The 16,195-nt window shown below is 47.2% G+C and overlaps 2 protein-coding genes across 2 annotated transcripts in view; both read left to right on the forward strand.

Moving 5' to 3' along the window:
- LOC109905917 (FH2 domain-containing protein 1-like) overlaps positions 1–9,849 on the forward strand; it is a 25,216-nt gene extending 15,367 nt beyond the window's left edge. The window contains exons 9-12 of the mRNA XM_031789664.1: positions 641–711; positions 4,196–4,313; positions 4,549–4,713; positions 6,423–9,849. Coding sequence (XP_031645524.1) covers positions 641–711; positions 4,196–4,313; positions 4,549–4,713; positions 6,423–8,549 — 2,481 coding nt within the window. The 3' untranslated portion in view covers positions 8,550–9,849. The remainder of the gene's footprint in view (positions 1–640; positions 712–4,195; positions 4,314–4,548; positions 4,714–6,422) is intronic.
- Positions 9,850–15,522: 5,673 nt separating this feature from the next.
- Positions 15,523–16,195, forward strand: part of LOC109904957 (rho-related GTP-binding protein RhoG-like) — a 7,204-nt gene continuing 6,531 nt past the window's right edge. Inside the window, exon 1 of the mRNA XM_031789665.1 lies at positions 15,523–15,628. The gene's annotated coding sequence lies outside the window, so the exon portion shown is untranslated. The remainder of the gene's footprint in view (positions 15,629–16,195) is intronic.

Here is a 16,195-nt window from a genome sequence, read left to right on the forward strand (position 1 = left end):
TTCTATCTTTTGTCTTGTCCATTCACCCTCTGAATGGCACAATCACATACATAATCTGTCTCAATTGTCCCAAGGCTTAAAAATCCTTCTTTAACCCGTCACCTCCCCTCCATCTACACTGATTTGAAGTGGATTTAACTAGTGACATCAATAGGGGGTCATATCTTTTACCTGGTCAGTCTGTCATAATGTTTTGTACACTCCGTGTAAGTCACACTGCAGTGAAGAGGAGACCCTTGAAGTGCTTGACTTGAATGTATCTTTCAGTGAAGACTTAAGCTCAAGCATTAACATGCCACATCTTAAGAACTTCTCTAGATGCAGTTCAAAGACGATCGAATGAATCCCAGACTACTATTTACTGAAGACTAACAGCCGTTTGACAGACTGCACATTTTTAGTTTCCTTTTAAAAACTTGACACTTGTTATATTGCAGAATTGTTCAATTGGCACAGATGAAAAGGGTCTCTTTCAAACTATGTGTTGGATATTTGTTGTATTTGACCAACCATGAATTATTACATTCACAATAACCATATCAACACACTGAATCGTGACACAATGCAATGATTCATCCAGAATTATGACGGCACACTGTGTGAAACAATAGCTGGATCAGCTCTGTCTCCGTCTCCACAGGAAGCAGTGAAAAAGGACCAGAGTTTACTGTCGTTTCCTGGCCAACTAGGACACGTCGGCCCCGCCTCCAGGTTAGTAAGAGCCAATAATACAGACACCCCCCAAGTTTAGAAATTACCCTCCTCCCTCAAAAAGACTGAGCCACGTTCAGTTGCCAAACCATTGTTGTTGCAGATAGAATTGCTGTGAATAGAGCCAACATGATTCCTTGGTCTAAACGTCAGAGAGGCATATTTTTTCTATGTTACCTATTTCTATCTGAACGTTCCAAAACGTTGTCCTGCTGAACGCGTCCTTGTTCTAATAGTTAGTGTACCTTGGGACAAACACAGATCTTTACGTGATCTGCTTGTAAAGCAAGGTTTCCATTTCCTTGCTTTTAACCAGTCCAGCAGATCTGTAATTAATTAAAGAGAGGAAAGAAAGAAGGAAGGAAGGAAGGAATCTGAAGTGTATGAACGTGGCCCGTGGTGTTTTGGATGCTTCTGGGGAGCATATGAGCTCCGTCCTATAACATCAATACGCCCCAGCAGGCTGATATCTCAGACACACACACACACACACACACACACACACACACACACACACACACACACACACACACACACACACACACTACGCCCAAAAAGACCCGTTTCAACAGGACTGTATTGTGTTACTGTACTGGAGCTCTGTCCAGCTGTTAGTGATATAGCTACATCCCCTTGTTTTAACATGGCTCTTCACAACATTTCTGTTTCAATCCAGTATTACGGCTCTGTTGGGGTTTTGGGTTTGGTTAGCTATGTAGGACACTTAGATTGAGTCCCAAATGGCACCCAGTACCTTTTGTCAAGGCGCTATATTGGGAATAGGCTGCCATTTGGGATGCACACCTTACTGTCAGTTACTCTGTGGGTATCGGTGTTACTGTAAGACCTAGTAATGAGCGACGGCCTACTCCTGCTGGGGCGGAGCCAAAGGGGACATTTTGGATGTATTAAGATGTCTGTCAGAGGAAAATAACAGCTTTATGTCGGTCACAGCTTAGGGGCCACTGCTTTGAATTAGGGTCACAGCTTAGGGGCCACTGCTTTGAATTAGGGTCACAGCTTAGGGGCCACTGCTTTGAATTAGGGTCACAGCTTAGGAACCACTGCTTTGAATTAGGGTCACAGCTTAGGGGCCACTGCTTTGAATTAGGGTCACAGCTTAGGAACCACTGCTTTGAATTAGGGTCACAGCTTAGGAACCACTGCTTTGAATTAGGGTCACAGTTTAGGGGCCACTGCTTTGAATTAGGGTCACAGCTTAGGGGCCACTGCTTTGAATTAGGGTCACAGTTTAGGGGCCACTGCTTTGAATTAGGGTCACAGCTTAGGAACCACTGCTTTGAATTAGGGTCACAGTTTAGGAACCACTGCTTTGAATTAGGGTCACAGCTTAGGAACCACTGCTTTGAATTAGGGTCACAGCTTAGGAACCACTGCTTTGAATTAGGGTCACAGCTTAGGAACCACTGCTTTGAATTAGGGTCACAGCTTAGGAACCACTGCTTTGAATTAGGGTCACAGCTTAGGAACCACTGCTTTGAATTAGGGTCACAGCTTAGGAACCACTGCTTTGAATTAGGGTCACAGCTTAGGGGCCACTGCTTTGAATTAGGGTCACAGCTTAGGAGCCACTGCTTTGAATTAGGGTCACAGCTTAGGGGCCACTGCTTTGAATTAGGGTCACAGCTTAGGGGCCACTGCTTTGAATTAGGGTCACAGCTTAGGGGCCACTGCTTTGAATTAGGGTCACAGCTTAGGGGCCACTGCTTTGAATTAGGGTCACAGCTTAGGGGCCACTGCTTTGAATTAGGGTCACAGCTTAGGGACCACTGCTTTGAATTAGGGTCACAGCTTAGGGACCACTGCTTTGAATTAGGGTCACAGTTTAGGGGCCACTGCTTTGAATTAGGGTCACAGCTTAGGAACCACTGCTTTGAATTAGGGTCACAGCTTAGGAACCACTGCTTTGAATTAGGGTCACAGCTTAGGGACCACTGCTTTGAATTAGGGTCACAGCTTAGGAACCACTGCTTTGAATTAGGGTCACAGCTTAGGAACCACTGCTTTGAATTAGGGTCACAGCTTAGGGGCCACTGCTTTGAATTAGGGTCACAGCTTAGGAACCACTGCTTTGAATTAGGGTCACAGCTTAGGGGCCACTGCTTTGAATTAGGGTCACAGCTTAGGGGCCACTGCTTTGAATTAGGGTCACAGCTTAGGAACCACTGCTTTGAATTAGGGTCACAGCTTAGGAACCACTGCTTTGAATTAGGGTCACAGCTTAGGGGCCACTGCTTTGAATTAGGGTCACAGCTTAGGAACCACTGCTTTGAATTAGGGTCACAGCTTAGGAACCACTGCTTTGAATTAGGGTCACAGCTTAGGGGCCACTGCTTTGAATTAGGGTCACAGCTTAGGAACCACTGCTTTGAATTAGGGTCACAGCTTAGGAACCACTGCTTTGAATTAGGGTCACAGCTTAGGAACCACTGCTTTGAATTAGGGTCACAGCTTAGGGGCCACTGCTTTGAATTAGGGTCACAGCTTAGGAACCACTGCTTTGAATTAGGGTCACAGCTTAGGAACCACTGCTTTGAATTAGGGTCACAGCTTAGGGGCCACTGCTTTGAATTAGGGTCACAGCTTAGGAACCACTGCTTTGAATTAGGGTCACAGCTTAGGGGCCACTGCTTTGAATTAGGGTCACAGCTTAGGAACCACTGCTTTGAATTAGGGTCACAGCTTAGGAACCACTGCTTTGAATTAGGGTCACAGCTTAGGGGCCACTGCTTTGAATTAGGGTCACAGCTTAGCAACCACTGCTTTGAATTAGGGTCACACCTTAGGAACCACTGCTTTGAATTAGGGTCACAGCTTAGGAACCACTGCTTTGAATTGGGGTCACAGCTTAGGAACCACTGCTTTGAATTGGGGTCACAGCTTAGGAACCACTGCTTTGAATTAGGGTCACAGCTTAGGAACCACTGCTTTGAGTTAGTCACAGCTTAGGAATCACTGCTTTGAGTTAGAGTCTAAGTAACAGCATCTTCTGAAACACAGATTACCATATGGTTTACTTTGCCTCATCTCTCATGGATTGCAGCAACAGGTTGGGTTGTGGGTAAAAACACAAGGTTTTATCCAGAGCCGTACATTTGCAGTTTGGCCAACTTTTGGAATAGACGCCATCTATTTTTTGGGGGGTCACAGAATCTTGCAGCAATCACTTTACTATCATCTATAAAGGTAAACCCTGCAAAATGACGTTGCCACAAGCAGCACCGGAGATATTGAGATAAGCGAGATGCAACACAGTCACAAACAGTATCTGCGCATGTGCACAGATTTGCTTCAGCCTGTTCAGTGTGATGGCCATGGAGTAGTTGAGCCTCGCGCTTCAACGTTCTTAGTTACGGAAATTGACCCACTTACGCTGTTAACTTTCTGCGTCTGTCTCATATCGCTGAATCTACCTTTTAATGTCATGTCAAGTAATGCGTCTCTTGTCTCTGTCTTCCTATAGGTTGTGTGAGGAGTCGGTAGTAGAGGATCTCTCTAGGCTCCACAGCCGTGTGGCATCCCTCAGGATCAGTGTCCAGACGGAGGCAGAGATCCAGCAGCTCGCACGGTCTTTCCTGGAGGTACGGAACTAGATTCTAGAACATGGATTTAGAACACACTGATCTAGAACTTGCATAATTATAAAACACTGATCTATGCTGAGAATTGATGAACTCACAAAGAACAACATTGAAACTCGTATGGCTTTGGTTAACTTTGAGTCTCTTTTCACCATATTCTTGCTCCTTGGTCAAAACAGTGAGTCCAATCTCCCTTTCTCGCTCTCTCGATCTCCTCATCTCTCTCTCTCTCTAGGTGGCAGAGGACCGTCTGAAGGAAGCAGAGGATGACGTGGAGGGGATGAGGATGTCCAGTCAGGCTCTGGTTGAATTCTTCTGTGAGGATGACAGTATCTTTAAACTGGAGGAGGCCTGCAGGGTCTTTCACTCCTTCTGCCTTCGCTTCCAAAGAGCCGTACAGGTGAGACCGACTGCTTTACATCAAACTGTCTTTATGGGTTCCCACTACATGGCCAAATTCAAATTTTGTCCATATTGTAACCATTTATGAAAAATAAAATTAGCCTTTTGGTCTTAATTCAAGATTTGAGTTAGGGTTAGGCTTAGGCTTAGGGTTAGGCTTAGGGTTAGGCTTAGGGTTAGGCTTAGGGTTAGGCTCAGGGTTAGGCTCAGGGTTAGGGTTAGGGTTAGGCTCAGGGTTAGGCTTAGGGTTAGGCTTAGGGTTGGGTTTAGGGTTGGGTTTAAAATCTGATTTTAAGAAGAGGACCTGGTCGGGCTTCTGACTTTGTATCTTGGGCAGATAGTTATGAAGACATCAAAACTATGGAATCATGTAGTGACCAAAAAAGTGTTAAACAAATCAAAATATATTTTAGATTCTTCAAAGTAGCCACCCTTTGCCTTGATGACAGCTTTGCACACTCTTGGCATTCTCTCAACCAGCTTCATGAGGAAGTCACCTGGAATATATTTCAATTAACAGGTGTGACTTGTTAAGTTCATTTGTGGAAGAGAAAAACGACAGTCCATTACTTTAAGACATGAAGGTCAGTCAATCCGGAAAATTTGCAGTTGCAAAAACCATCAAGCACTATGATTTAACTGGCTCTCATGAGAACTGCCACAGGAAAGGAAGACCCAGGGTTACCTCTGCTGCAGAGGATAAGTTACCAGCCTCAGAAATTGCAGCCCAAATAAGTGCAGACACATAAGTAACAGACACATCTCAACATCAACTGTTCAGAGGAGACTGTGTGAATCAGGTCTTCACTGTCGAACTTCTGCAAAGAAAACCACTACTAAAGGACACCAACAATAAGAGACTTGCTTGGGCCAGGAAACACGAGCAATGAACATTAGACCGACGGAAATCTGCCCTTTGGTCTGATGAGTCCAAATTTGAGATTTTTGGTTCCAACTGCCGTGTCTTTGTGAGACGCAGAATAGCTGAACGGATGATCTCTGCATGTGGTTCCCACCAGAAGCATGGAGGAGGAGGTGTGGGGATGCTTTGCTGATGATACTGTCAGTGATGTATTTAGAATTCAAGACACACTTAACCAGCGTGGCTACCACAGTATTCTGTAGTGATACGCCATTCCATCTGGTTTGTGCTTTGTGGGACTATCATTTGTTTTTCAACAGGACAATGACCCAAAACACACCTCCAGGCTGTGTAAGGGCTATTTGACTAAGGAAAGTGATGGAATGCTGCATCAGATGACCTGGCCTCCACAATCACCCGACTTCAACCCAATTGAGGTGGTTTGGGATGAGTTGGACCGCAGAGTGAAGGAAAAGCAGCCAACAAGTGCTCAGCATATGTGGGAACTCCAAGACGGTTGGAAAAGCATTCCAGGTGAAGCTGGTTGAGAGAATGCCAAGAGCGTGCAAAGCAAATGGTGGCTACTTTGAAGAATCTAAAATAGTTGTTTAACACGTTTTTTGGTTACTACATGATTTCATGTGTTATTTCATGGTTTTGATATCTTCCGTATTCTACAATGTATAAAATAGTAAAAATAAAGTGTGTGTGTGTACACACAGACAGGAGTTATAGACTGATGAGGACAAAAAGACAGAGAAGATAGAGGTGTAGATGCTTTGCTGATTAATGTATACTTGATGTTTATTCTTCTACCATAAAGTAATCATCCTGTTCCCTCTCAGGAAAATGCAGAGCGGGAACAGAAGGAGCAGAAACGGATGGAGCGAGAGCGCGAGATGGTAGAGAAGCGTCGCTCCGTGGCCGTGTGTACAGGCCTGGACCTGGGTGTGGTTCTGGGTCGGGTGTCCCCACTGGGAACCCAGAAGAACCAGGATGACCTGGAGAGAACCCTTGAGAACCTGAGCCACACCTGGAGCCAGCGCAGCCTTAGAACCCAGGAGAACCGCAGGCACTCCCACTACCTCCAGAACACCACCTCCGCTCCTCTTCAGACATATCCCCACCTCAACAACTCCTCCAACCTCCGTAATACCTCCATCCACCCCCAGACCTCCCCAGGGCTTCCCTGCCCCACCTACCCAAGCCAGGAGAGGCCATCCCTGGGGACAGAGACCAGGACAGAGCCCCTGGTCAGTCAGCACCAACCAGTCCTGGAGACTAAGAGACCAAATCATGAGGGGACAACTCAGACTCAAGTCTCACAAACTCAACATGAACTGACTTCTAACGTCACTCAAACCCAGTGTGGACGTAGATTCAATGTCCCCCAAAACAGGCAGGACATTATTGCCTATGTCACTCAAACCCAACATGGAATTGCCACTAACATCATTGAAAGCCGACTCGCACCAACGACTCGAGTGACTGAAACTCCCCATGAACGGACAGTTGATGCCGTCCCTGACCAGTGTGTACTGACCACTAAGTCTATGGCCAGTCCTTATAGACACTCCTCCACTACCTCTACTGCCATCCCCAGTGTGAGAAGAAATACCATTGGTCTTAGACACAGGCATGACCTAGAGGGGACTGACCCTACCCCTGTTTCTCAGGCGAAACGCACAGACACCTCAGTCAGAGACGCAGCGCATCATCAGGACCCTGACTTCGCTCCTCTTCCAGGGTATACGGTCACTGAGGTGACTGAGCAGCCCTTTGAGAGCCAATCAAAATCATCCATGGCCACTGACACCCCAGACGGTGTCCAATCGCAGGAGTCTAAGGGAGCCAAGGAGACCTCACAAGGAAGTGGTGGTTCCTTGGAGCTGAGGCTTTCACCTGAGGGGGGAACAACCCAGCAGAGGGAAACAGAATCTCTCTCTACACCAGTGGAACAGAGATGGCTGCCTCCCAGCCTACCAGAGCTGAGCCCGCAGCGGGCACATCAATGCCCAGAGGTCTGCAGTCCTGACAGGGAAAGGGACCGGTCATACCCATGTGTGGGCGAAACCCTGGAGTGCCACACCCTGGTCCGAGGCCTGCGTTCCTATGACAACCTATCCCCTCCTCCCACCCCAACCACACCCCTCCCCAAAGCCCCACCCAGCCTCTGCTCCAAGTGGAGGAAAGAGAGGCAGGCGGAGACTCCAGGGTCTGGTGCCGGACCTCCAATGGGGAAAGAGGACTCTCGGAGCGGGGGGAACACTCCTGTTGTCCGAGGGGCTAAGAGGGGCTTGGTACCCCGTACACGTCTGCCTAACGATACAGGCATCCATAGAGCCCTTTTAATTTCCAAACCAGATACACAGATTCCCACTGGCCCTGTCCCAAATCCTAATTTACAGTCTACACCACGTTCCACTCGTCTGGCGTCCCCGTCCGTACGCAGCTCCTCCATGCGCTCCTCCCCCATCACACGCCCTACTACTACCCAGACAGAGGTGAAGCGGAGCAGTAGCACCAGGAGTGAGAGGAGCCAGGCTGGGGGTGAGAACCAGCAGCAGATCCCAGGGAAACCCACCATGACCCGCCGGGCATCAGAGAGAGCTGGGCTGGGGCTTGGACCAGAGAGGGAGAGGACTTCTAGCACCAGCACCACTAGTAGTACAGCTACTACCCAGCCAGCCTTTGTCAGGGGCTCCCCTCTCAGGGTGACCAAACGTCTCGCCCCCACCTCCAACTCTGAGACCCAACACTCCTCTCAGCCCCGCTCCACACACAGCCCCTCCTCTGCTACAGCTAAAACCATCCGTACAGCTGTTATAGCTGCGGCCAGGACTAAAACGGCCAAGACGAACCCCGGCACAGAGCCCTCTAGAGCTGCTGTCTCTGCCTGTAAAACCCCCACAGCAACACGGATACCTGGGCCTAAAATGGACCGTCCTGCTTGCTCGCCCATGTGGAAGTGATCATGGAAGATCATACCACTTTTTCAACTTTATACAGTAGTCTTACTTACACACATACATTTGGGTCCATTGTACATGTATGTGGGAATCACAATTCACCAAGTAATTTATCAGACCTCTCTGTTCTGGAGGAGTAGGTAGTTGCTGGTCCATTCAGACTCTATTTAGCTTATCCAGAATCGATGGGGTGTTTTCACTTCGGTCTCTCCCATACACTTTCTTGTCTGCTGGGAAGATGACAAAGGACTGCAACTCCAACAAAATGGCTGCCACTACACCAGTCTACAGCTGTTCTGTTTTGGGCTGTACTGTCACCGTAGATAGAAATGTCTTCGGTTCTACACACCACCTCCATCCACTAGTGTCCTGTGCAGTCAAAAGGGGACTTCAGGGAGAGACTACTACCCCCCCCCCCCCCCCCCCCCCACACACACACACACACCCAACCTGGACTTTGTCAAGCTCCTGAAATGTGTGCCTCTGATCTTGTTAATCTGTAGAAAATCCTTCATTTAGGATTGTGGCACTGCAGCCTCCTCTTGGACATCCAACAGAATCATTCTTATCATCTTGTTTTTTTTTAGGGTGTATGTTGAAAATGGCATTTTTTTTCTTTCAAGTGGTTAATTTCTTTAACTTTAGTTGTGTCCTAAATGGCACCCTATTCCCTATACATTGAGTGTACCAAATATCCTAATATTAAGTTGCACCCCCCTCCCGTTTACCCTCAGAACAGCCTCAATTTGTCAGGGCATAGTGCACTACTTTTGACAGGAGTCAATAGGGCTCTGGTCGAAGGTAGTATACCATGTAGGGAATAGGAAGCCAGTGGGAACTCCACCACCATACTTGATCAGTCCAGCTCCTATGTGCCATGTCATTTCTGAATCCTCAATGATTTGAGTGTGTAGTCTTAGAAGTGTATTTCTAAATGATTAGATGCATGGACCAGACTCCCCAGACTGAATATAGTGTGACCCTTCTTTCTCTTTCGTTGCTTTCTCACCTCGGGCTATTTGTTTGCTCAATCAGCAATCAATCAGTATGATATATCTAATTGATTATTGGTAATCGATTGATTTTTGTTGGTTATCCTCATCTTGAATGTGATCTTCATTCTGATGCACTTTAACAAGTGAAGAGGAGACCTGTTGCTAGGATACTCACTGTAATATTCTACTGCTAATGTTTATATAAAAAAAGAGATGTTAACTTAAATTGAACGACATGAATTGTGATCCATGGCGACAATGTGTGCATTTGTAATATAAAATATAAAATAAAGATGCTAATCACTCCGGGTGTGTTTTGTTAGTTTTACTTCATTAAAGGACTGTTTTTGTTTAAACACAATAAGGAACTGTAAGGCAGCTGTTCTTTTATGAGTGTGTGCACAGCTGTTCTTTTGTCTTTTCTAGCGGTTACTGGCCGTCTCCGCAATCAGTTTCCCTAGACATCGGGATGGTCACAGTACGGTTGCTTGCATCCCAAATGACACTCTATTCCTTATATAGTGCACTACTTTTGATCAGATACCTACAGTGGGGCAAAAAAGTATTTAGTCAGCCACCAATTGGGCAAGTTCTCTGACTTAAAAAGATGAGAGATGCCTGTAATTTTCATCATAGGTACACTTCAACTATGACAGAAAAAATGAGAAAAATCCAGAAATTCACATTGTAGGATTTTTAATGAATTTATTTGCAAATTATGGTGGAAAATAAGTATTTGGTCACCTACAAACAAGCAAGATTTCTGGCTCTCGCAGACCTGACTTCTTTAAGAGGCTCCTCTGTCCTTCACTCGTTACCTGTATTAATGGCACCTGTTTGAACTTGTTATCAGTATAAAAGACACCTGTCCACAACCTTAAACAGTCACACTCCAAACTCAACTATGGCCAAGACCAAAGAGCTGTCAGAGGACACGAGAAACAAAATTGTAGACCCGCACCAGGCTAAGAAGACTTGGTTTGCTTGGTTTGAAGAAATCAACTGTGGGAGCAATTATTAGGAAATGGAAGACATACAAGACCACTGATAATATCCCTCGATCTGGGGCTCCATGCAAGATCTCACCCCGTGGGGTCAAAATGATCACAAGAACGGTGAGAAAAAATCCCAGAACCACACGGGGGGGACCTAGTGAATGACCTGCAGAGAGCTGGGACCAAAGAAACAAAGCCTACCATCAGTAACACACTACGCCGCCAGGGACTCAAATCCTGCAGTGCCAGACGTGTCCCCCTGCTTTAGCCAGTACATGTCCAGGCCCGTCTGAAGTTTGCTAGAGAGCATTTGGATGATCCTGAAGAAGATTGTGAGAATGTCTAGGGTCAGATGAAACCAAAATATAACTTTTTGGTAAAAACTCAACTTGTTGTGTTTGGAGGACATAGAATGCTGATTTGCATCCAAAGAACACCATACCTACTATGAAGCATCATGCTTTGGGGCTGTTTTTCTGCAAAGGGACCAGGACGACTGATCCGTGGAAAAGAAATAATGAATGGGGCCATGTATCGTGAGATTTTGAGTGAAAACCTCCTTCCATCAGCAAGGGCATTGAAGATGAAACGTGGCTGGGTCTTTCAGCATGACAATGATCCCAAACACACCGCCCTGGCAACGAAGGAGTGGCTTCGTAAGAAGCATTTCAAGGTCCTGGAGTGGCCTAGCCAGTCTCCAGATCTCAACCCCATATAAAAACTTTGGAGGGAGTTGAAAGTCCGTGTTGCCCAGCAACAGCCCTAAAACATCACTGCTCTAGAGGAGATCTGCATGGAGGAATGGGCCAAAATACCAGCAACAGTGTGTGAAAACCTTGTGAAGACTTACAGAAAACGTTTGACCTCTGTCATTGCCAACAAAGGGTATATAACAAAGTATTGAGATAAACTTTTGTTATTGACCAAATACTTTTTTTCCACCATAATTTGCAAATACATTCATTAAAAATCCTACAATGTGATTTTCTGGATTTTTTTTCTCATTTTGTCTGTCATAGTTGAAGTGTACCTATGATGAAAATTACAGGCCTCTCTCATCTTTTTAAGTGGGAGAACTTGCACAATTGGTTGCTGACTAAATACTTTTTTTGCCCCACTGTATGTGCCCTGGTCATAAGTAGTGCACTATATAGTGAATAGTCTGCCACTGGTCACAGTATTTTAGACTAGAGAGCTGTCTTAATAACCAAGCTGCTGGCTCGTTATCAGCATCATGAGACGCCGTCCTCCAGAGACAAAGCTGTCCTGCTCTACTAACACACCATTGTCCTCTTCCTCACTCCTCTCCCTCCCTCTCTCCACTGCTCCTCAGGTTCACACCTCCCTCCCTCTCCACTGCTCCTCAGCTTCACTCCTCCCTCCCTCCCTCCACTGCTCCTCAGCTTCACTCCTCCCTCCCTCCCTCCACTGCTCCTCAGCTTCACTCCTCCCTCCCTCCCTCTCTCCACTGCTCCTCAGGTTCACTCCTCCCTCCCTCTCTCCACTGCTCCTCAGGTTCACTCCTCCCTCCCTCTCTCCACTGCTCCTCAGGTTCACTCCTCCCTCTCTCCCTCCACTGCTCCTCAGCTTCACTCCTCCCTCCCTCTCTCCACTGCTCGTCAGGTTCACACCTCCCTCCCTCTCCACTGCTCCTCAGCTCCACTCCTTCTCTCCCTCCCTCTCTCCACTGCTCCTCAGGTTCACTCCTCCCTCCCTCCCTCCTTCCACTGCTCCTTAGGTTCACTCCTCCCTCCCTCCCTCCACTGCTCCTCAGGTTCACCCCTCCCTCCCTCCCCCCTCCCTCCCTCCCTCCACTGCTCCTCAGGTTCACTCCTCCCTCCCTCCCTCCACTGCTCCTCAGGTTCACTCCTCCCTCCCTCCCTCCACTGCTCCTCAGCTTCACTCCTCCCTCCCTCCCTCCCTCTCTCCACTGCTCCTCAGCTTCACTCCTCCCTCCCTCTTTACTGCTCCTCAGGTTCACTCCTCCCTCCCTCCCTCCACTGCTCCTCAGGTTCACTCCTCCCTCCCTCCACTGCTCCTCAGCTTCACTCCTCCCTCCCTCTCTCCACTGCTCCTCAGCTTCACTCCTTCTCCATGTCTTGACATAATCAGCCTGCCCCTCAGGCCTGTAACCATTGCCATGGTGACACTGCAGGTATTCTAGGGGATCTCCTTGGAGAATAGGGGTGAGAATGGTGTGTGGGTGTAGGAGTTCAGTGGGAGAGCTCTGTGTACAGGCCACAGTGATGTGGCTGACGCCAGAACCCCTTGGAGGGCTGAGCAATAAACTGGTGCCTCTTTGCGTTCCAATGTTGTCTGGTGGTTGGTCAGCACTGACCTTTTAACCCCTCTCTGCATACCAAATTACAGCCTAATCCCTTTATAGTGTACTGCTATTGACCAGGGTACTGTGCTACAAAGTGAAAAGGGTGCCATTTGGGACACACACATTGCTTTACCTGGATCAGTGTATAGATGGGAGATGTGATGACATCAATGAGTCTGCCAGCAGGGGCAGACTGGCCATCTGGCATTTTGAGGAAATGCTGGATGGGATGGGCCTGGGATGGACCTGGGATGGGCCTGGGATGGGCCTGGGATGGACCTGGGATGGGCCTGGGATGGGCCTGGGATGGGCCTGGGATGGACCTGGGATGGGCCTGGGATGGGCCTGGGATGGACCTGGGATGGACCTGGGATGGACCTGGGATGGGCCTGGGATGGGCCTGGGATGGGCCTGGGATGGGCCTGGGATGGACCTGGGATGGGCCTGGGATGGGCCTGGGATGGGCCTGGGATGGGCCTGTCTAACTTTTTTTTGTTTTTTTTTGTACAGAAAATGAGCCGGTGTGGGGGCCACATGGACAGAAATGGACTGGTGTGTTAAATGTTGGGGGTCATTTCTGTCCCCAGTCCTCCCCTTTCCTACTCCTCTTCTGCGTGCGATGAAGAGTTACAACCGCTCTGTTACTATCTACAAACATTCATGGATTACACATTTTATGAACTGAACTGGACAGTGTACCCTACACTTAAGTTAACCGTAGCCAGTGAAGGCATGTTAGTGTCTGTTCTCCTCAAGAAAGCAGACAAAGCGGCTGAGACCTGGTCATCATTAGCACTGTGGATGGTATCAGAAGAAAACAGATAGTTTTCGCGCTTGGTCATGGGATCACATTTAAAAAATGGTTAGGCCTGTCCTTCACCTAACCAAGTGTATTATTGTATTAAGCCTGTATTTAAACAGTCACATTGAGATGTACATCTCTTTTTCAAGGTTGCAGAAAACACACTGAAATAAAAACACAACATGCAACAATTTGAAAGATTTTATGAAGTTACAGTTCAAATAAGGAAATCAGTCAATTTAAATCAATTCATTAGGTCCTAATCTATGGATTTCACATGAGACTGGGTAGACAGAAAACCAGTCAGTATCTGGTGTGACCATTTGCCTCATGCAGCTAGTCACATCTCTTTCACATAGAGTTGATCCGGCGGTTGACTGTGGCCTGTGGAATGTTGTCCCACTCCTCTTCAATGGCTGTTTGAGGTTGCTGGATATTGGCAGGAACTGAAACAAGCTGCTGTACACGTCAATCCAGAGCATCCCAAACATGCTCAATGGGCGACATGTCTGGTGAGTATGCAGGCCATGGAATAACCTGGAAATGTTCAGCTTCCAGGAATTGTGTACATGGGCCAGTGCATTATCATGCTGAAACATGCGGATGAATGGCACAACAATGGGCCTCAGGATCACCTCACGGTATCTCTGTGCATTCAAATTGCCATCGATAAAATGGGATTGTGTTAACAGAGTGCTCCCACCATGGGGACATACACGCTGCCATCTGCCTGGTACAGTTGAAACCGGGTTTCATCCGTGCCAGTGGCCATCGAAGGTGAGCATCTCCCTGCAGTCAGGTGAAACCGGGATTCATCCGTGCCAGTGGCCATCGAAGGTGAGCATTTCCCTGCAGTCAGGTGAAACCGGGATTCATCCGTGCCAGTGGCCATCGAAGGTGAGCATCTCCCTGGTACAGGTGAAACCGGGATTCATCCGTGCCAGTGGCCATCGAAGGTGAGCATCTCCCTGCAGTCAGGTGAAACCGGGATTCATCCGTGCCAGTGGCCATCGAAGGTGAGCATCTCCCTGGTACAGGTGAAACCGGGATTCATCCGTGCCAGTGGCCATCGAAGGTGAGCATCTCCCTGCAGTCAGGTGAAACCGGGATTCATCCGTGCCAGTGGCCATCGAAGGTGAGCATCTCCCTGCAGTCAGGTGAAACCGGGATTCATCCGTGCCAGTGGCCATCGAAGCTGAGCATCTCCCTGCAGTCAGGTGAAACCGGGATTCATCCGTGCCAGTGGCCATCGAAGGTGAGCATCTCCCTGCAGTCAGGTGAAACCGGGATTCATCCGTGCCAGTGGCCATCGAAGGTGAGCATCTCCCTGCAGTCAGGTGCGTACGGAACATTTCTGGAAACTTTTATTTCAGCTCATGAAACGTGGGACCAACACTTTACATGTTGCTTTTACATTTTTGTTTCTGTGTAGTTACACAATACACATGAATGGAAGTTAAAACAGTGCAAAGTGCATAAGAGAGAAAGAGATTAAACGAGCAGGTTTATGAACACGTGCAGTCAGTGAGCAGCAGCCCTCCAATCCTGAATTTAAACTGATCAATCAGAATAAAATGATCTAATTCTGTGATTATAACCTTATGACTTGACTTGTGTTTACATTTTGCCATGGTCTGAATACTGTTGCTTTAGTCATTGTTCATTTGAGAATTACGCATACCGGTATTATAAAACAATCAAATATATGTTTAATTTAACGCATGTTTAAGGTAATGAGGTAGGTCCTTTTCTGGGGGAAAATATGGTTTATAGAGCGTTATGGTTTATAATGCCATCTAGCGTCCGAATGACCTCTTAACAACTTGAAGTAAGACAAGAAGAAAAACTACACCTACCATGATCCCATAACCAACGTCGTACGTTTTGGGCGTTTCCGAAAGTTCCCCGGATGAAGTTGTGATTGACTGTACACGGCTAAAAAGTTGAGCTCTAGTCGAGAGGTGGTAAGATAAACAACACTCTTTTTTAAATATAGATCATTCTTGCAAACTATTGTTTTACCTATATGTATACTAACAATGTGCTTATTGTGGCTAATAACTGCTTTAATTGTTTTTAGGAAGTCTAAACTTTGAGAAACTCCACATGCTTGCTTCCTAGCACGCTAGCTAGCTAACGTTAGGTCCTTAGCGTTCCATCTAGCTGGCTGGCTGGTATGGGTGCGCCCAAAAGTTGACGACCCAGGATACCAAATGATTGTTGTCTAACTTTCTCAGGCTTTCCATTTTATCATAGTTAAAATCATTGTACTTAACTAGTACCTTGTTAATTTAAAAGAAAATATTTGATAATTAAAATAATAATAATCAAAACAAACAACAGTCAATGCGCTGCGAATGGTTTATTCTCTGTCCCTCTCTCCCCCTCCTCTCCCCCCCCTTCCCTCTCTTTTCTCCCCCATCCTTCCCTCTCTTTCTCCCCCATCCTTCCCTCTATTTCTCCCCCCCCCCCTTCCCTCTATTTCTCCCCCCCCCTTCCCTCTATTTCTCCCCCCCCTTCCCTCTATTTCT

This window comes from Oncorhynchus kisutch, linkage group LG15 (assembly GCF_002021735.2).
Source record: "Oncorhynchus kisutch isolate 150728-3 linkage group LG15, Okis_V2, whole genome shotgun sequence".
NCBI classification, from domain to species: domain Eukaryota; kingdom Metazoa; phylum Chordata; class Actinopteri; order Salmoniformes; family Salmonidae; genus Oncorhynchus; species Oncorhynchus kisutch.